At 39.1% G+C, this 22,780-nt stretch overlaps 2 protein-coding genes across 2 annotated transcripts in view; both read left to right on the plus strand.

The window, feature by feature from the left end:
* LOC124274089 (E3 ubiquitin-protein ligase RNF213-like) overlaps nucleotides 1–22,309 on the plus strand; it is a 59,437-nt gene extending 37,128 nt beyond the window's left edge. The window contains exon 27 of the transcript XR_006897853.1: nucleotides 22,252–22,309. The gene's annotated coding sequence lies outside the window, so the exon portion shown is untranslated. The remainder of the gene's footprint in view (nucleotides 1–22,251) is intronic.
* On the plus strand, nucleotides 3,767–19,824 carry LOC124274088 (E3 ubiquitin-protein ligase RNF213-like). Its single transcript, XM_046709405.1, has 9 exons — nucleotides 3,767–3,779; nucleotides 9,000–9,080; nucleotides 9,446–9,641; nucleotides 9,980–10,208; nucleotides 16,114–16,188; nucleotides 16,515–16,709; nucleotides 17,831–17,920; nucleotides 18,301–18,494; nucleotides 19,590–19,824. The coding sequence occupies exons 1-9, from the start codon at nucleotides 3,767–3,769 to the stop codon at nucleotides 19,786–19,788; spliced, it is 1,272 nt and encodes a 423-aa protein (XP_046565361.1). The 3' UTR covers nucleotides 19,789–19,824.
* Nucleotides 22,310–22,780: the final 471 nt, after the last annotated feature.

The raw sequence follows: 22,780 nt of genomic DNA on the forward strand, positions 1-22,780 counted from the left end.
TATTTTCAAACAATTAATGTATTGGTAGCTTTAAAAAGATAGTTTCCTTCTTATTCCAATACTAAGAGTAGTATTTGGCCATTTATCTTTCTTGTCATTATGAAATATGTATATGTATATCTGGATTATTATTATTTGAGACAAACTTGTTAAGAGAGAATGTTTCTTATGTTAGATTACATTCACAACTTGAGTAGGCCGTAGATGTGATTTTGTAATGGTCTTGATATTGACACAGTACATGTGGTTTCTCTAACTGATGAATTCAGGTGTGAATGTTTTCTATGTATTTACCATTGTGAAGTGAGGTTAATGGGAAACTGGTTGTGAAACTAACAGGCTTTGTTGGCATTTGAAACAACAGCATGAACTATATGATGTAAATGCAGGATCTCGAGCTATCAACAAACATGGGACAGATTTCAGATACTGATGTTCGAATATTTGATATGTCATGTTTAACCAATCTTTTTTAAACAGATCTCTTTTTCATGTTTATATTTAAAAAATGTTGTGATACTGAAGATATCACTACTGATAAATACAGTAAATACACCAATGTAACAATGTATTTGCTGTTTATTGCTTCATTAAATCATATGCTTTGTGTACTTGTTGTCTGTTAAAAAGATAGCACCACAAAGCCCTGTGGCTCACCTGATATTATTATTTTTTTATTATAGGATATTTATATAGCGCACATATCCAGGCAACTAGTGCATGCTCAAGGCGCTGGTATTTTTTCCCCTCGATCATTGGATGTCAATCTCAATGGCACATCGTGTTATCGATCTCAACTCCCTTGGGAGTATACAACTCTTGCAGCCACTAGGCACACCGAGTTATTGCGGCTTTCTCATCCTAACGAGGTACCCATTCACAGCTGGGTGGACTGGGACACATAGCCACAGTACTTTGTCCAAGTTCACTGCACGTTGCTGGAACACTGCATTAGATCAGATAAGAAGGATAAGCAAAAGAAACAATTAAAGTATTTTCATTACATGACACCTTTTCTTGAAGGCCTTTTCAAGAGAAACATGACATGAACCATTTTCATCTGTACCAAAGCAGGTGACAACTGAGCTTGATAATATCTTTGTGTGTTGTTTATATTAATGCAGCACTCTGCAAAAGTTCAGAAATATGACAATATGCATTAACCAAATCACCAAGTTTCATTTGTTGTCTCTTATTACATGAAGACCAGGCCAATTCTGTATGGGCTCTGCATGGTCGCACCAATATCTGTATTTCTCTGATCCTTTAATGTTTGTATCAAAGTTCATCTTCAACCCATATACTTCTAGCTATCCTGCCGCCATATAGCTGGAATATTGCTGAGTGCGGCGTAAAACTAAACTCGCTCACTCTAAGAAGCTATCATAAACACACCTTACATAGGCGGATCCAGAGGGTGTGTGTATGTGTGCAGGGGTGCGCGCACCTCCCCCCTTTGTAATACATGTGTATTCACCTTGCTGCTCCAAAAGTTGATCATACAATATTTAGCCTTGGCTGAGTATTCAGGGTAAGATATGACCATACAATTGCTGATCTTCCTGTAACCTGTAATGTAATGACATGAGAGGCAATAGTTAACTCTCCTGACATACCTAAGAAAGAGCAACTACATTTTTCTATAATGATCTCTGCATCAGACGAGGGTTGTTGTACCCTGTTAAGTATCTTCCAGAACTCTATCTAAATATAGTGCACATCTAAATATAGTGCACGTCTAAATATAGTGCACACCACTGTTCCCTTCTGTATGCCATGTATTACATTTCGAACATTGTATCACATGAATGACACTTCCACATAAGACAATAAGAAAGTAATAGGCCCTTCTGGTTTGGGACAATATGTGTGTAATACAAGACACCTTAACAGAAAGTCCACCTAATAAGAAAACTGTACACACTTCCCATTGAATACAATTACTGTGTTACTAAGGGGGATTACATGTCATGATGTGGTCTGACAACAGAAACAGAAAGTCTCATGCCTGTGGTTATATTACTTTAACTTGGACTTTTCACATACTTCTTTTTGTGTAGTTAAAAGAACCAAAAATAAATATCTTAATATGGTTGCAAGAGTGACTCTGGCCTTCAAAGGAGGGTCGCACTGAACCATCCCTGTGTAACTGAGCCAGACCTGCAAACTCTCAAGCATACAGTTGGGAGTCGTGATACTTCCAATGAAAGAGTCAAGTCATCTCATGACAAATCCAAATAGCCTTTAGCAGTGATGTATGTAGAACTCTGTCAGCATTTGATTAAACATTTGAATGCAGTAGATCATATTCTAGCTCTCTAAATGTCAAGAAATAACTTTTTATGACGATGAAAATTACAAAATTTGATTAGTTTCATACTGCAAGTGACCCTTGGGCCCTGGCTCTGAAGCCAAGAATTTCTATTGGTTTGGAAGGCCCCCTGTATTGGTTCAGTTGCATGCATTGAAAATCAAGCATGAGAAAGGAAAGGGGAAGTAACTCCAGAAATGTAATACTGAGAGAACTTTTTCCCATTGCAGCAAGTATGGACAAAGTTAAAGAAACTTGATAAACTCTGTACAATGTTCAAAAGTATTTTCACTCTTTGATTCACATAAGCAAGTAAGATGTACTTGCTGTGCCCCCTGTAAAACAACATTGTAGAATTTTTTAAAGACATCTGTATAAGTAAAAGACAAAGAATCATTAAGGGACGTATATGTGCAAAAAATATTTTACGGCACTTTTTTTCAAAATAAGCCATGGCAAGTAGCATACTGGTGAACTTTTCATTGAAGTGAAGTGATTTGTGAAATATTTTGTCCTCATTTCACACTGTTTGCACAAAGTTGGGAATGGAGAGGTTAATTTTCAGCTATTCCAACTCATTTTAGACCATGTGATCAGCAGTAGTACTGAGTACCATATATATTTCTTCAACTAAAACAGTTTTAGAGAACAACAAAAACGCGGGCGGAAGAATGCCGTTCACATTTTCTTACTACATGCAACACTACAAAAACCCGGCCAAAACTGAGTACGGTCAAAGGGAAGCAACCATGTTCGTAGAAGAGTTACCCCCCTTGCATTAACTCCACACAGTGTCTCGATTGAAACTCCACACATCATCGACCTTCCAAGGGAGCTAACTGTGTATAACAAATCGACAGTTATGTCCCTTGGCCAAAAGGGAGGTCACTCTGAAGAAAAGAGGATTTACAGTCCCTTTGACCATCAATAACACGACCCCAGCAAATCCATTTTGCAGCTAGCGGAATAAGCTTAGATTGTCCCGAATGAAACTGAAATCGTCAGTACGAGGCCAAGGAAACTACATCCTGTAATCTCAATATACATATATATATAGTGTGTGACACCTTCTTCCCTTTTCAGCTGGTTCAGTTGCTGAAAGGGTTGTTGGTACTGGAACTACAGACAATCCCAGGTAGGTTACCATTTCAGTTTCAGTTTATGAGTACATACTCAATGTACAGATTTAAATCTTGTTCTTCTTTCATCCGAATCTTTTTTTCTGAATATGAACTTGGCATAATACCTAAAAAAACAAAACCCACACCCCAAAAACCACTGCAAAAGACCGTTTTCGTTTATGGTCAAAGGGAGGTAATCGTCTCGTACACGAGTTAACTCCCCTGCCTGAACTCCATACAGTGTCTCTCATAAAACTTCACACACTGCTCTCAATCAAAGGGAGCTAATCGCGAATTACAATTTTTTGAAAACCAACAGTTATCTCCCTTGGCGATGGCAAAGGGAGGTAAGTCTGTTTAGCAAACGATACAAATGGTATAAAGTTACTTCCCTTTGACCATCATCGCGGTGCATTGCGAGTTTTATTACTGAAGCATGCAGATATTGGCATAAACCGGGTGTGGTGGAAAGTGTAGGTGTATGTTGGTCATGAAATTATACAAAATGTTTTCTCAGCCTATATTTTGCAACCCATTTTGTCAGCTGCAAAACTGTGAATTGAGATCTCGCAAGTAGTCTGGCGTGACTGTTTATGGTCAAAGGGAGGTAATCGTTTTCTCCCTGAGTTAACTCCCCTGCTTGAACTCCACACTGTGTCTTGTTTAAAACTTCACACACTGCCGCCAATAGCAAGGGAGCTAACTGAGTATATCAAAATCAAGAGTTATGTCCCTTATCAAGAAGGGAGGTAAGTTGTTTGTCAAAGGGAAACCAGTATTTATAATTACTTCCCTTTGACCATCTACGGCATGGTTGTGCAAATCCAGTGAGTTCTATCCATGTAGGTAACAGAACACTCCTGTGGATTCGAGTCAGAATGAATGCGTGAGTCTGCGGCTCATGAAACTACGTCTGTGTTCCTTAATTGGGATATATATTGCTTACAGCGAAACATGGAGATGTGTGGATAAAGTTTTTGTCAGAGTTGTCTCCCTTTTACCGAATAGACGTTTCAACACCACCGTTTGATGAGGGGATGGTTGGTATGGAACAGTACACAGCAGTTGGAGTCCGGTTACGAGAAATCTATCCTACAATGCAGTACAACTGGAGTCAAACACCCGTCCTGAAACAGGTTTAGTTACGTCAAAAGTACCAAAAACGACCCCATATTAGGTAGAACCTAAATCTCGCAATTTTGTAAAACTACCAAATCATCATTCACAGTATTATTTCGTGTATGCTTTCAAATCTAAAAATGTTGGATTATTCTAAGATTGAATAAGAAAACTGTTGTACCATCAATTCCCCAATGGTCGTTCTATATGTTTGCAGTATACAGATTCGGTTGGGAAAAACCCAAATAAGATCATTAAAAAAAGGTAGGTGAACTTTTCCTTATGTGTAAAATAGTTTTGATAACCAGTGTTTAGCTGAGTGGTGGTTTTAACACTGATTACCCGTATATCCTCAGCACTGGGGCAGTGTTTTATAAAAACCTAGTGTTACTTGTTTCTGGTTGGTGTAAGATGAAGATGTAACTAGCTAACGCATAATAAACTAAAATAATATAGCTGATAGTATAGCCCCAGCAAGAGTTTGACAGGCAGAATTTAGTGGGCAAAGTATGTAAAATCTCTGACATTAATTTTGAAACGTAAATTTGTTTTAGCACATGATATTTACTGAGATTTGGCCACACTAATGTTGTTTTGTTTCAATGCTAGCCATGTAGATAGGGGAATTCATGACTATCTTCTTCAGTTTACATCTGTCAGTCCAGAGCCTATAATAATCAATTATGCAATTGCAAAACGGGGGTTCCTGTCGAGCCTCAAATAAACCAAAAGCATATTGATATCATATGTATACTGACATGGCATTACCACATTATTAAATAATAATAGATACATTGTCAAAATGGAATTCATCCAAATCAATCTCATGATGTGAAAAATGCATTCACTGCAAGGATACTTGTTTTTCTCAAATCAAACTATAACCATTTTCACCTTTCCATTTGTCACTTTGTGTTGAAGACTGGAATGCATACCTTTTCTTGTGTTCAAATCACCATAGACCATGGGTAACTAGTCAGTGTTCAGAAAGGCTTAGACATTGTATCAATCTTTATTTCTGCAGACCTACAGATGGTTGTCAGGTTCTTCCCTAGGAATCCCATGGAACTGATCATAACTGTTGCAGGAAGGACTAACAGTGTGGTAAAGTCAGCACAGTTTAATGCTTCACATTTGGGTAGTGCTACCATCTACCATGGTCTTCTGCCATCTGCTATACAGGGCTGAGAATATTCAGAAATCCAAAACTACCAAAAGGCACCAGTACACCACCAGAATTATCTATATGCCAAATTTGGTGAGGAAATATTGAACGGTTTTAAAGTTCTGCTCCGGAAAAGAGAACTAAAAACCAAATGCAGTTAAAGTCAAACAAAATATTTTATTCAGAAATCTTAAACTATCAAAAGGCACCAGTACATCACCAGACCTATATGTGAGACGTTTGGTGAAGTGATAGTGAACGGTTTTTAAGTTCTGCTCTGGAAAGGAGCACCAACACCATTGCAGTCGAAGTCAAATTTGTTGCCATGGAAACGCAAAAAAATATTTTATTCCGAATTCCAAAGCTACCAAAAGGCACCAGTACACCACCAGACCTATCTGTGTCCCAAATATGGTGAGGAAATATTGAACAGTTTTAAAGTTCTGCTCCGGAAAAGAGCACTACTTCCAATTTCAGTCGAAGTCAAACTTGTTGCCATGGAAATGCCAAAAAATATTTTATTCAGAAATCCTAAACTATCAAAAGGCACCACCAGACCTATCTGTGTGAGATGTTTGGTGAAAAAATAGTGTATGATTTTTAAGTTCTGCCCAGGAAAGGAGCACCAACATCATTGCAGACAAACTTGTTGCCATGGAAACGCAAAAAATATTTTATTCCGAATTCCAAAACTACCAAAAGGTACCAGTACACCACCAGATGAATCCATGTGCCAAGTTTGGTAAAGAAATAGTAAGCGATTTTTAAGTTCTGCTCCAGAAAAAATGAATGTGTATGGATGGACGGATGCACGGACAGAGACCATTTTAATACCCCACGAAATGCGTGGCAGGGGATAAAAAAGTGATAATGAATTGATGAGTGGTACTCCTTTGTTCTCCTTTGTGACAGGATGAAATGTTTGTACATATTTAGAGTTTTTATTCTTTAGTTTTAACTAAATTAAATATTCACTTTGGTGTATCTTAAACAGCATATACTTCACTTCAGCTTTTCTAAACCCCTCTCTCAGCTTACTGCATGCGTTTTCTGCCTCAGCCACAATCACTTTCTACTGTCAGCTGGTCACAAAAGCACTTGTGGATATTGGATAGTGCATATTTGGATTTTGACATTTATTTTGGAGCTCATGGGATCATTTCTGAAGGTTAGTCTCTTTCAATACTTTTGTAGTATGTAAATTCATGTGGTGTGTATAGATATTGTGTTTACGCTTTGATAATTTGGCTGCTTTGTCATATTGTAAATATTGAGTAATTTATGATAACTAATTGTGCTGCAGAATGTTAATGCATTATCAGTGTATCGGTAATTATTTATGAAAGGTAAATAGTGTGTAAACGTATGTGTAAATTTATGAATGTATGAATGTATAATGTGTGAAAGTATGAATGAAGCAAGGTTTTACCATTATATATATATTAAATGTTTCTCATTACTCAACAATAATTAGCCTGCACAGTGTGTATATATGTTTATTTATTCATGCAGATGTACGAGGGGCTTTTAAAAAGTTCAAAGCCCAACCAAGAAACGACACAAATGTGGCTGCTTTTATTTTTCTACTTTCTACATATTATCTGTCAACCTTAAGCAAATTGGTATTGCTATGTTCCAGCCTCATGATCACCATTTTTGTGACTTTTTATCTTGGTACCCCTAAAAAACGCAAAATAAGCTAAAAAAAAGTCCGCTAGAATCAAAGTTAGATATAGTAAAGTGCATAAATATGCAATTTGAAACTGCAGTCGCTTGTTAAAGCGACTCACCCTTCATGTTTACTGAAAGAGCTTGTTTTGGAGACAATTACCCTCTTTCAGATGATGTAATCATAAGGATATCACTTATTCCAATGTTTTCACTTATTCATACATGATGCCAAGGTTTCAAACTAAATACTGAATGGTCACACAAGTGTCAGCTCTCAATATATTTTATACAGTGCCAGCTTGAACATTTGGACACAATGTTTTTGAAAGATCAAAATGGGGTTATCCTTAAAAAAACAGCCCCGTCGAAATATAAATCAAGCAATCCAAACCTTTGAAGGTTAATTACTATACTAAACACATTTTATGTATTATCTGAGAACATACCATTATGCAAGAGGTACCAAATGACAGATCGTTCTTCATTTTCTGCAATTTTTAAAGAGTGAGTGAGTTAATATTTAACGTCACATCGGCAATATCTCAGCCATATCGTGATGATAAATTTTTAGAGAAATATTATACCCCAAGTCCCCAATGTGAATAATATCTCGTTAACAACATTACCCACATATTTTAAATTTTGTATATGGCTTTGCTGATGATTCCTTCAAAATAAAATGGAAGCTTTTCAAACATTGAGCATCGAGAATATATTGAGGCTGAATACATTTTGAACACCCCTCATAGCTGTATTGATCGTGCAGCTGTCAGTGTACCCAGGTCCACGCACTTGGTGGGTTGTAGACATGGTAAGAAATGTATCATGCTGTTTGTTTCCCAATATGATATGATATGATATGCATATGCATATGTATGTATGAGATAAAGTATATATGGAATATGCCATCATTATAATGTTGAGGAAATGTATACGAAATAGATTAGCAATTATAATATTTTGTAAATAATTAAAGATGATATTAAAGATTGATTTATCTATCAGCATAAATTTATGTTTTGTCTGAAGAATGTTTAATTGTTTCAGGGTTTTAAATGAATTATCAGGAAATACAGGGAAATCATCTCTGGTGTGTTCTGGCAGTGACAGTGTGATAATGGCCTCCCAGATTGTAACACAGATTTCATTGCCGCAAAGATGTAAAGTGGGTAGTATTCTTACAATTATGAAGAATGGCAACTGTTGTTTTAATTTAAGTGAAAAGTGACAAACATACTTCAAGAATGACCTTCACGATGATCTTGATCATAAATGTATCTCGCTGACAACCTTCTAAATTTATGCCCTTCATTTCTGGTGTCCCTTGCTGTGATATTGCTGGAACCAGAGACCATTGCTAAAAGCGGCATAAAACCCAACTCACTCACTCACTATGCCCTTCATGAAGGAAGGCACATATTAGTTTCTTTAAAATACAGCAAATCATTTTCAAATTTCATCTGCTATTATAATTTTGACACCACATTTCTTCAAAGGTAAGGGAAAAACCTTTAGAATCAATGTAGTCTTGAAATGTACTCAATTTCTAAATGGTTCAATGTCTATAGAAACTACGAGGATAATCAAGTTGCTATATATGATCTTATTGTAGATGAGGGCTTTAAGAAGGATGTAAATGAGCTGATGCCTGATTTGGTTGCTGCTTGGGAATGTGTCAAGGAGAGTCTGCATGGTGAGACAGCCATTTTACATTAACAATATACCATCAACATACATCAATTTTTAGATAAATTTTCTTCTGTGGTTAATTCATGCACTAAGGTATGCTTGTTATATCACCCCATATATAGTGCAGGACTGTAGTGACCTGCATGTCAATCCATCTGTGAAATGTAACAAATTTTGCATGAAATTGTAAAGGTTGAGTTATTTCTAAGTCTTATTATCAAACTATTTGGTATTGTAATGTATAATGCAACGTTATTGGCTGATGAACCTAGATTAATTTAGTTGATTGTCTTAACATGTATATTTGTGTATATAAATAATCAGGAGATTTTTGGAAAGGGCATGACAGATATGTTACCTCTTTTTCAGGATGCCGGACAGTCCATGATGATCTGATACACATGCCTGCTGCCTACAAGAACATGAGAATAGATGAGAACTCTCACCTTGCCGTTCTTCTGCCGTCCACTCAAGGGCCTGGCATCTGCTCCTACATGATGCTGGAGTTCCTCTTCAGGAAGCATAACAAATTCATGGAGAGTTACTGTGAAAAGATCAGTTCCAGGTAGCTGCTTCAGGTCTTAACGTTTCTTGTTTAGGAATGTTCATTAGAATTAATATCTCCTTGCAACAAAGCTGACAGGGAATATAGTTACTGGCCTCTGTGTGTCCATGCCTGTGTTGTGGACACAATATCTAGAGTACCATTCAACCATTAGTCTCAAACTTGCTACAGAGGTGCTTTGTGACCAGAGGTCAAAGACTATTGATTTGAGGGTAAAAGAGTTAGAGAGCATGGTCAAAGTCAGCTGCTCACTGCAAATGGATGCCCCACTTTGCAGTGACATTGGTATCCAATCACCATCAGTGTATCATTTAATTCCGATGTTGATTCTGTTGAAGGTATGAGCGCCTGCCTGAGGTCAGCATGAGGAAACTTCACAGCAACCACCTGGTCAGCTACCACCCTGACCGTGACCTGCTGCCCCTTGTCCTGGCCAACTGTAACTACTCCTTTGAGCTGGGGAAAGGTACCACCATTGAGTATGACTTTGAAGGATTTGAGTATCAGCTCAAAGAAGTCATACTACAGGCCAAGTCCAGAGTGGAGCAGAAGTCCCATGTCATACCAGTGAGTATGAGTATGTTGTGATAATGAGTTTTCTTGAATAGTATGTGATGTAGAAAGAGGATTAAAATGTAAATGTAATGATATTACATCATGTCCTTGCTCCACACTTGACATGTTGATATGTCTGGTAATTTTTATTTTTCCTTACCCTGACTCATGCTCTTTTGCTTGTCTTCTTCTTCTTGCGAACATAGTGGAACACTTGTATCTCCCTAATTGAAGCTCCCTTCAATGTAAAATCACTAATTAGTACTCACCAAGAGTTGCCTCCCTCTTCCAAATGCGCGGGAAAGGAGGCGCCACCTCTTCCCTCATGCTTCACTCTCTCTCCTTCTTTGCCCAGTGAGCAGGATGTGAGAGCGCCTGTGTCTCCCTACACACTATATCCTTTGATTATTCTTAGTTAGTTACCTCTGGTAGTCATCTATAGAGGTTTAGCTAGTATCCTTCAACAATTATGTATTGATATTTATTCGTATTTCTGCTGTTTATTCACGGGACGCCGTGATTGTTCAGCAGTATTGCATTGATGAAAATCTGTACTGTTTGTAGGCTACGTTTTTCTGCTGCCAGTCCGCATTTGATATGCCCCAGCTGTACTGCACCATGTGCATTTTCTTCACGTTGCAGTTACTGTAAAAATTTGTCTAACTCTGCATTTAACAAATATTATCTTTGCGTCTTGAGACGCGCAGCAGATAGGTCACGTAAACAGAGCCTAGCCATGGCCGATACTTCGGAACCCCTAGCCAGTCAACTGCTGTCGGACGACCCCCTCCCATCTGGTGTTCCGCTAGAGTTACCCTCGGAGGAGAGGCGTGGGACGCAGTCCGCTAGCTCCAAGAAGCGTCATGCATCCCCAGACATCCCGCCGCGTGCAGCCCGAAGACTAAGAGGGCTTCCACTTCGTCTAGCGCAGAGACTCCGTCCCCCAGGGCAGCGTCTACCTCCCAGGGGAAACCAGCGAAGTCTACTAGAACCTTCTCAGCCGACATTGTTCCCGCCGCAGAACTAGGCCTGTATGATGATCAGCCGATCATCATACCCGATCTACGCCACAAGAAACGACCGGTGTCGACTACAGTGACGTCAGCGCAGATCAACACGCAGTCTGATATACCAACGCTGATGTCTGACGATCTTCCTGAGGGTCCCATCGCTACCAACGCAGAGAGGGCACCATCTACATCTTCGCAGACCGTCCCAGACGACCTGGTCCTACACATTATGAAGATGATGGAAGACCGCTACGTCCTGGAGAGACAACCAGCCCAGAGGCCGAGCCTTCGTGAAGGCTCCTACGTAGACGACACCCCAGAGGGACCCTCCGTCAACGTAGCGGCCGCTATCAAGTCATCGATGGGGAAGCCACCTTCGAGAAGGTCGTCACAGCCAACCTCGGCAAAGGACCCAGATGTACAGCCTTCGCGAAGGACAGCTAGATCGTTACCTGCCTCGGACTCCGATGATCATCCAGGAGGTGCGCGAAGGAAGATCCTCTCATCCCCGGACTCTGACTCGGACCCACAACCTTCGCGAAGGTCAAGTCGTCACTCCCCAGGACCGGACTCAGATGAAGCTTCGCGAAGGTAATCGCGAAGGGCTCCATATACAGGCTCCAAGTCATCTTCGATAACAAAGTCATTGAGGGATTCCCCGATAGCTTCGCGAAGCTATCAACGTTCACCACGTCGATCTCCGCGAAAGTCACCATATCGACGCAGTCCACCAGGCCGGTCTCCACGACGATCTCCTTGCCGGTCTCCATGTCGTTCACCACGTCGATCTCCACGTAGGTCATCACACCGTTCGCCTCGCAAGTCTTCACGGAAGTCCCCAGACAGGTCTCCGTTGACGTCACCCTGCACAGCGGTAGAATTATACAGGTCTCCACCTCAGTCACCATCCGATCAACCTCTGAATTGCGATCCCGTTACAGAAGATGATGGAGGCATCATTTTCTCCGACGCAGAAATACGCTATTGGATGGTTAACAACCTGGACCTAGCTTCACCTTCCAAGAACGGTAACCCGGCCCACACTTATCTCATGAGGGAGGACGATGCAGACACCATCACCCTACCCCCGATCGACCCGAGAGCAACAGTCTCTCAGAATCTGGACACAGCCTTCCACAGAGCCACTAAAGCCCAAGCGCGGCACTCACCACAGTTCAACGCTAAAAAGTTCTCAACCCATAATATGGACCCTTTTTTCAAGGCACAAGACATCCACAATAACTTCAAAGTAATCAACGATGCCAAGAATAAGACCTACAAGATAGACGACCGCAAGCTGGTGCAGATCGAAACCATGACAAGGAGAATGTTCTTTGGCCTTAACAGATCAAGAACGGTTAAAGGTCACATGCAACGTAAAACACAACTTTGCAGATTCTGATACCTTTCGGTATGGACTTACCGAAACAAATCGTCAAAAAATGCAAAATCAACTTATAAAGTTGAAAAATAACGCGATGAAAAAAACCGGGTTTCAACAGCTGGGCTGCGCTCATAGCTTGTGCGCAGTGAAATAGGTTCGCGCAGCTTGGAAGTGGGTTGTCCGGTGAATACTCGGTGATGGCTTTGGTGTGAGCTATTTTTCTAATATTTTGTTGATATCTCACAGGCGCGAGCTTTTTTATATGTTATGACAGTAAATTAACTGTTTATATAATTTCATTTGTCTATTTCACCACACGTTCTTCTTACAGAGTCACTTTCTCAGTTCGATACTTAAAAGCAATGTCATTATTTAGCGTTGACAGAATTTCTAACTGTGATATAGATATGTCGTTGTCACAGACAAAACTCAATGTCTTGTTTTATTGACACCTGTGTGTCTGCCTGCCTGTCTGCTAATGACAATATTCAATACACAGCTGCTATCACTGACCACATGCAATTTGAACTTAATACTAATCAGGCTATACACCATAAACAAAATGCATTGATTTATGGCCCGAGTTCGGCCTCTGTCACATTATGTAATTACACAGACAGGCAGGTGTGATACTTGAACACATGACATGTTATGATGTCTGTTGATTGCAAAATGTTATACACAAAAAATGAGCATGTATTTACAAAACCCAACATCTCTATATATATACACACAATGAGCATCTGCAAATGAACCAGCCGTTACACTTGAGTGCACACCCACCCGCTCTGACTGGGTTCGGTATCCCGGCTGCTTCGTTTCTTGGGAAGTAAACCCAAGTACACAATATTGCACTTTTGATTTGCGATTGTACGCTTATAATTTTGTTTATATGTTTTTTCATAACCAGCAATGTATATTATATGTCATGAATAAGTGATAATTGTGTTTTAATTATGTTTGATTTTTTGGTTGCATGTGACCTTTAATGAAACTCTCATCACCAGATTTCGTGATTCTACGTCAGAAGATGACAGAATGATCTACTCGGCCCTCCTAATGCAGAAGAAGGACCAGCAGTTCTTAACGGATCATCTTACATCAGTCTCCGCAGCGCTAACTCTGGCTCGTCGTCAAGGTCTCCTCACTTCCTGTAGTTGGGGTGAACAGTTTACAGCTCCACTCTACACAGCCCCGTGGTCTTCGCCATCTATCTTCGATGGAGGAATAGATAAAGTCTCTAAAGAAGTGACTCGGACTCAAGGGAAGTCCTTATGATAAAGTCGATGGATACGCGAGCCAGCGTCATCAGGCAGACATCACAGAGATATTCAGGCAAATCTAAGTTTACTGGCTTACAGTAGGCACGGGACTGGAAGATGGCCACCTCAAGAGGAAAAGATTCTTTTCGTCGCCCATACGGCAACTACAGAAGAGGATCTGGAAGAGGCAGGGCACCCAGAGGTTCCCGCAACTATAAACGATGAAAGTCGAGTTTGGAACGACTGGAGACTTCCACCCCCAGCCGTTCCAGTACAACCATCACAAGTGGGTGGACGCCTTCAATTGCAATGGGAAAACTGGGGAATGCTACAAGACCCTTATGTCTCCAAAATCCTACATCACGGATATCGAATCCAACTACAGGCCACGCCTCCGCTTACAGTCAACCCTCACAAGTTCGACTTTCAGGCGCAACAACTACTAAAGTTAAGAGAAGCTGTTGCATCGCTACTAATCAAGCAGGCCATAGAAGTACTGGATCAAGTAAACATCGAACCAGGCTTCTACTCCCCAGTTTTCCTAGTGCCCAAGAAATGGTTGTAGGTCGTCGAGATGAGGTGTTACAGAAAATCAGTCAAACACAGAGCCTCCAACTGATTTTGGTCGCGCCCTACTGGCCAGCGAGAACGTGGTTTCCCATTCTAATTCAAGAAATCGGACAACCAACACTAGAGCTACCAAAGCGCTCGAATCTACTAATACATCCTCACACCAAACAAGCGCACGGAAACTTCACGTATGGACTGTATTAAGTGTGTTTAAACAAGAGAGGTTATTCAGCCAGAGCGTCGAAAGCAGTCACGCTTGCTTTACGCAATTCTACACGCAACTTGTATGACGACAAGTGGCACAGTTTTGAAACATACGCTAGTAAAAAGGGATTTATAGCGAGAAATGCTACACATCCACAAGTGGCTGACTATCTGTGCTACCTACGACAAAATAAACATTTAAAAGGCTCGACATTGTCAACTTATCTCGCAGCTCTAAGTTCCGTGATAACTATAAGAACGGGTGTCAAGTTAACGAAGACGCCAGAGTTACTCGCCTTACTTCGTGCATTCTGATTGGAGGATCAGAAACAGAGATTTCGCGCTCCAGCAGGGATCTAAATATAGTGCTCCAACACCTCACAAGTGAGGCCTATGAACCACTGGAATCAACAACCTTTGAATTTCTGTCACAGAAAACATTGTTCCTGTTATCCCTAGCAACAGCAGCCAGGATGTCAGAAATTCACGCACTAGATCATGAGAGAATACGTTTTGACGACAATCAAAACATAGTGCATATGGGACTGCGATGGGATTTTATCGCCAAGAATCAATTGCCAGGTCAACCAGACAGATTATTCCATGTTCCTGCACTCTCCTCAATTCTCGGACCTCAAGATACTCTTGACCTATCTCTATGTCCAGTCAGAGCACTCAAAATCTATCTACAACGATCCAAAACGACGACAACTCAAGCGGTTATTCATCCCTCTATCGACAGCGACTCAGACCGAAGTCTCTCGTACCACCATTTCGATATGGATCAGAACTGTCATACTTCGTGCCTACAAGGCTGCAGGACTCGACCCTCCAAGAGCATCTAATCCCCATGAAATCAGAGCACTGGAAATTGCTCGCTGAATACCATTATGGAGGGCTTTTTTTGGAAATCCGATATGGTGTTTGCTAACCACTATCTGAGAGATATCACCACCGAGGACGTCTCAGGTATTTACCATTTCGGTCCCATGGTCCTCGCAAAGCAGTTGACAGTCCCTCGTAGACGATGATTAGTCTCACGAGATTATTATTATGTATGTATCATACCAGTGCATCTAGCTTATAACTCTACGGAGTTTGACCTATTATATACATATCTTAAGTCTGTAATAGTCTTAAGCCCAGTACTGATGTTTATGTACATTGGGTCGCTTCTCCATTTTGGAGTCGCTGTATACCATTATTACTATTATCATAGTATCTATATATTGTAGTACCCCCATCTATGGCAGCTGGTAGAACTTTATGTTTTATAGCAGCAGGAATTAGCTTAATTACAGTGCCATTAGGAAGTTCCCGTAGGGGGGTATTACTTATACAGAAATCACTAATTATTTAAACCCAAAGTATTCTGTTTTCCCACCTCCGTTTCCGTAGGATTCTACAAGCAAAAGAGCATGAGTCAGGATAAGTATAAAATAACAATTTTAATCAGGAAATTTCATATTTCTCATGTTTTTCTCCAGATTGACCAAATGATATACAGGGCAGATTCAGGAAATGTAGCAGTGTTTAAGACACTTCAAGACAGAATTCCACAGGTGTGTATCACGCATGAGCCATTTTCAGCAAAGAAATATTAGCTGAAACTCAAATTTTCGTCCGTAAATGAACTTGGGAAGATTTAGTTGTATGCTATGAAGGGAACTTTCAACATTCATCTCAACAGTCATGGCTCATTTCTCCGAGAACCTTCCTCTAACACATTTTTTAATGGTATATGTAGATAATTTGTAGTCTGCTGATGAAGGCTGAAACCTTCAACATCATAAGCATGATAAGTTTATGTTGTGATGTACCCTCGGACAGACAGGTCTCTCACTGACCATTCAGTGGCAAGTGCACAAAATATGTTTTTATATTTCAGGAGCCATTGTCTCGAGCAGTCAAGCTTCAAATTGTGTCTGAACTAAAGTCCAGCCTGCCAGATGTCTGTGACTCCATCAACAACTTGGACATCACCACCAGTTTCCTCAAGTCTTTGGGAGGAGAACCAGACAAGCCACTGCAGATTTTTATGACAGCTGTACTCAAAATGAAACAGACAATAACTAGCCAGAAGGTGTGACAAACATCACTAATTATCCCACAGAATACTCTATGGTCAAAGTTGATATGTCACAGATTGATTGAAACATGATGTATATTGGTGACATCAATGTAAGGGTACTTCTAAACCCTGCATCTTACAGGAAACTTCTAAATCATATCCACTGAAATGTAAACATTATGAGAGGGAGATAAGTAAGAAGTCCCACGCAGTGCAGACCACTCGAAAACATTTTACAGTATAGAGGGTAATAGAGAACTGGTGCAGACTATAGTCCGTTTGGCTCAAAATCGGACCGATGAATTGCAATCTAACTCGAAAACTAATAAATATATTACGTCAGACCAACTCTCAATGAAAAGCTGATCATAATCAAAACGTCAGACCATTTGTTACGAGGGTGATGCAGAGAAAGGGACAGCCAGGTGTTCGTTTCGGCAAGTGCCGACAAAGTTATTGATTCATTAACCTGTGCTGTGCTGTCTCCATCGTTTCTCGCACACATGGCTCTCCCTTTCTCTGCACTCCTCCCTCGTAACAAATAGTGAACTGTGTCAATATTTTCATGATAGTTTGTTAAACAACTTTTTTATTTTTAGGACATAAATTCTGCAAAAACCTCACAGAGTTGGTCTGACGTTTTGATTATGATCAGTGTTTCATTGAGTATTTTATGTTTATTAGCTTTCGAGTTAGATTGCAATTCATCGGTCCGCTTTTGAGCCAAACGGACTATAATCAGTGATTCATGTTATAAGCAATGATTAAGTCTGTTACGATAAAATGACATACAATGAACAAAGTTGTTTAGCCTGACACCCTGATTGTGGTCCCAAGCTAGGTGACCTATTGTGACCCACATAGAGTCCTGGGATCCTCAGGGGATTCCATGACAGAACTGGTCCCTAGCAAGATGACCTATTATGACCCACATAGAGTCCTGGGATCCTCAGGGGATTCCATGACAGAACTGGTCCCTAGCAAGATGACCTATTATGACCCACATAGAGTCCTGGGGACCAGGGTTTCTTGAAAGTATGATATCAGAACTGTAGTAGGCTCTTCTTTTATTTTCATATCTGTAATTTTTCAACAATGAATTCACTGTATTGAAGTTTATGTGTGTATTTCAGGTGAGGCAGGTTTGTGAGTTCAGGCATGTTCAATCACTGTGGCTTTTACTGACATTCCAGAAGTCAGTGATACTTGCTGAACACCACCAGGTAAACTCACATGCAGGCATTTCCATGTATAAGTCTTTAATGTGACGTTGGACTTACATACACTAAACTTGATACTATGTGATGTTTGTTACACTTGTGAATATAAATTATTCACAAAGATCATCTGTATGACACAATGAATTTGGGCATGACATCAATACCTGTTTTTGCATGATAAAGGAATTCTGGGTTAAATGATTGAAATCTTGTATCAGGACATGAAATTGAAGCTACACTGTGGCTTTGGATCAACATCAATTCAGCTTTTCTGAATTGAATTATTTATACCTATTTCTCAGACTCTATTTATAGCACATGGATAGTATCTACCTAATCTGAACTTCAGACTGTTAGTTATTTGTGATGTCATGTTTGTGCAGGATCCATTCAGCAATCTTGACAGTGAACACAAAGTAGATCTTTGTGAGGAAGAAAGAACAAATGTACTTGAGTTCTGTCAGAGGAAAAGTCCTGACAAGCTGGAGTTTCTCCTTCAAGAGATGTTCGACTGTCTCTTGCTGTGGGTGGCTGTACCTGCTGACAACTCTGATGGACCAAGTCCAAAGTCCATGAGGTATGTAAGTCACAATGCCATGAACTGAATGATTGTATGTCTTGCATGAAATCAACAGAAGATTCATTATCTTGAAAAGGAAAAAAGAAGAAAGATACCACTAATGACACTGAAAGTGATAATGTAAATTTAGAAGGTATTAAAATATTGAACACAAAATATTTCCAGTCCACTGATGTAAGTATTTTCCCCAGATTTGAAGACCAAATCTCTGAGCATAGGATGGCTGGGGTATTATGTGTTATGACTGATCGACAAACAGATATATAAAACATTGACTCTCACAAAGGAATATAAATATCACCAGAGAGTTTCCACCTAATTAGATTCCATTGACGGAAAATAGAAAGATAGCAGTGAAATCAATTTGAATGGGTCACTGAAAATCATAGATGACACCATGTGTTTGCAAAAAGTCCCAGAAACTTGTAAGACAGTCCTCATGTTATTATGAAGGTACATTCAGAAAAACTGTATGTAAAATTATTTTATTATATTTCTTTTTCATGTTTGCAATATAAAACTCTTATGTTCCTACTTGAAAGGCAAAATGTATGTGGATGGTGGAAAGTCCAGCTAGCTGTTTTGGACTGTATCCATTGTCCATTTCTCAGTCAAACATAGTTGTGTTGAACTTTTATTTGATGTTTCAAACTTGTGGTTTTTTCCAAGTAAAAGCTCTGACGCTGCTTACTTCTTCTTCAGTCAACATGTTGCAGTTGTGTCAAACGTCGGATAACTCAAAGTATTTATACTTAATATATTATACATAGGCAGTGTATGAAATAAGCCAAAATCCCAGCCGACATTAAAGCTGGAAACTTGAAAATGTAACCAGCCCAAAATGGATTTACCGGTAACCAGACCAGACACCAAGCAAGATATGGTGAATTTACTCACATGTATGGAACATCTGGCTTGCTGTAAATCTAGACCGTCCGTCAGAAATCTAGCCTGTCCCCGCCGGTCGGACAGGCCTTATTTCATACACTGACATAGTCACATAGGTTCCTTCAGTTACAACACAACAGTGTTTGACTGTATCTGGATTAATGACATTTGGCAGCTGATTGTTGACATGTAATTCTACTTCAGCCTGAAAGACTTGCTGCAAGGTCACCTGGACAGGTCACTGAACAGTGATGAAGGTCTAGGAACCAGATCAAGCAGCACTGATCAGACCCTGACAGAGGAAGACATCGACTCACTCCCACCAGGCATCAAGGGCATGCACATTCCTAACACATGGCTGTTGCTGCTGCAGGAGATCAGCCGGCGCAGGAAGGAGATGTAGCCGACACTGATCCCAGTTTCAATGGATAATGCAGTTGTACATGTATTGTACTTACAAGTCTAAATCTGTACAACCTCTCCTGAGCAGCATGTATTTCATAGCTGATGTCCATGGTGGGAATATGTGATGTTTTTAAATACTTTTTTCAAAGAATTATTTGTTGATATTTGTATGAAGTTGATGATTAGTTTTTGAATTCTTCTTTATCAATCGTGAACCTTTAAACAGACAGTTATTGGTTTAATTTACATGATATAGGTTTTCAGCATATACTCTTTGTTGTTATGATTGATGTATTATTTGACTACCTGTTGACCGCTGAAATCTTAACATAGCTCTAAATGGGATACGTAACCCAGAGAGGCAGAACTTTTGAGTAACAACTTGTTAACCTAATTTAGAGAATAAAGGCATTTTTTGTGTTGTGGCTTTGTAAATTGTGGTTTGATAAATGCACATGGACTGTAAATCTATGCATGCATTGACTTGTACTCAGCATTATCACTGAAGGGGTACCTTGTAGGTTCAGTGTCAACACATTGACCAACAAGCATCAATAGGTCTGTTTATGTTTACAATGTGAGTAACAGTTGAAGAACATGGTTATTGCTATGTAATACTGATGGAGACTTTAATGAAACTAGAAACATGGACAACAACAATTAAAGTCACAAAGAGAGCAAGATTAAAGGTAATGGAAACTACTACCCTTAACACATGAATGCAACCAAGTCCATGCACCACAAGTAACAGTCAATGTCGGCGTCAATGGTTAATCCCAGATGTAACTGAACTGCACTCTTCGAACTTGAAAATGTGACATTTTATCTGGTTCCCCAATTGTGATACTGAGTACATATAATAGTATTTTCAGACTTATTTCTATGAATGGCCAAGATTTTATGCAGAGATTATTTTTGATTTGACATAGTGTACTTTCATTGAATTTGAAACAGATGTTTTATGATATTTAGAAAATTATATATTTTGCTAGTTTTTACTGTTATGCTTTTGTATAATTTTCTCTTAAGGTTATATATATATTACATATTAACTATTTTGCTATTTTATTTCCTGTTATGCTTAACTCATGTTTCTTTCAAGGTTGCAGACTATTAAAAGTATGCAGATAACATTAGATGTATGCTTCAGTTTCAGAGGTGCATCACTTTTTTTCTGCTTTGATTATCTGTTGGGTCAAAAGTGTTTCATTTTCTTTCAATAATATTCTTGTTTGGTGTTACAGTTTATCAGTAACAACATAGGAGTTTGTAATTGTTGCTTATGTTTTTAAAACTGTAACCTCCCATTGTAACTAGCCCTCAGCTTACTGAAATTGTCCACATAAGAATACTATATGATCTACAGGAAGTGCTTTTTATAAGTGCCTACATGATTTTCATGGCCAGTTTGCCATTTTTCCAGTTTATCTTTTTTTTAAATGTATCATATATTCGCATTTTGAACTGCTACTGTGTTAACATGGTTTAGACAAGTGTGATGGAATAACTTATTAATCCATGCACCAAAAAGACCATCAGCAATATTCTCATTTACAGCTGTTCTTCAAGATACGTTTAAGGAGTGGTGCCTAATTATTTATTCTTGATACAATTTTGTTGTTGAGTGATGTGTTGAAACATCAATGTGTGTTATTAGTATTGGTCCCATGTTTGTTGAGGTCATATCCCCTGTACGTGACTTCAGCTCAGTACAATGGAAAGCTGTTGCATTTCAAATTTGAGGTAAAAGAAAATTTGAAGAAAGTACAAAAAATTTGTTTTGTTATTCATTTTCAGCATTTATTTAAGCCCATAAGCCTGGGGAAGCTATAAGAAAATTTATTATTAATACTGGTAATTTGCCGTTGTGTTGGGTCACACTGAGAGTATCGGGTGAACTTGGAGTCTCTTAATGATGGGTTTAGTTTTAAACACTTCTGATATTTGTATTAAGCAATATTTCATCATTTATATTTCACTACTGTGTTATGAAAGTTCCAATTTTAGGTCGTACTGATTGTTGTCAATTTTTTCCAAACTGTATGTATAGTGATGTGTGCCGATCATATGGATGTACCTGTATGTTGTCATCTGTAGGTAGGTGGTATGTACAGGCTTACCTTGGTGTAGAACCATTATGATCTTCATATCAGTATGGTGATGTATAATGTTTAACTGTTTCCATTCCATCTACACAGTTAGGGACTATATAGTTGTTTGTTTACCTGTACATTTGTTATAGAGAAGTCTTAATACAATGTAGAAACAACATGTAGAAATAACATGTTTGTAAAAATTATGAAGGATTCCTTATGAAAGAAATATCCAAATCATCTTCATCCTTGGGCAATGTTACAAACACTCCTGGTAATCATCAGTGTCTACATTGTACTTATGTCTAAAAGGCATCCATTGTCATGTAGTCACACACTGTAAATAGTAGTCAGTATCTGTGCTACAGTTATATACACCAGTTATCACAATGTAACACACTGTAAATAGTAGTCAGTATCTGTGCTGAGTCATATATATCACTTGTTACACTCTGTAAATAGTAGTCAGTATCTGTGCTACAATAATATACACCAGTTGTCACAATGTCACTCGCTGTAAATAGTAGTCAGTATCTGTGCTAGTCATATATATCACTTGTTACACTCTGTAAATAGTAGTCAGTATCTGTGCTACAGTTATGCATATCACTTGTTACACTCTGTAAATAGTAGTCAGTATCTGTGCTACAGTTATGCATATCACTTGTTACACTCTGTAAATAGTAGTCAGTATCTGTGCTACAATAATATACACCAGTTGTCACAATGTCACACACTGTAAATAGTAGTCAGTATCTGGGCTACAGTTAAATACATCAGTAGTCACAATGTCACACACTGTAAGAAATGTACCCACACATTGTAAATAGTAGTCAGCATCATGGCTACAGTTATATACATCAGTAGTCACAATGTCACACACTGTAAGAAATGTAC

This window comes from Haliotis rubra, unplaced genomic scaffold (genome assembly GCF_003918875.1).
Source record: "Haliotis rubra isolate DU_JTF1 unplaced genomic scaffold, ASM391887v1 Scf1875, whole genome shotgun sequence".
In the NCBI taxonomy this organism is placed as follows: Eukaryota; Metazoa; Mollusca; class Gastropoda; order Lepetellida; family Haliotidae; genus Haliotis; species Haliotis rubra.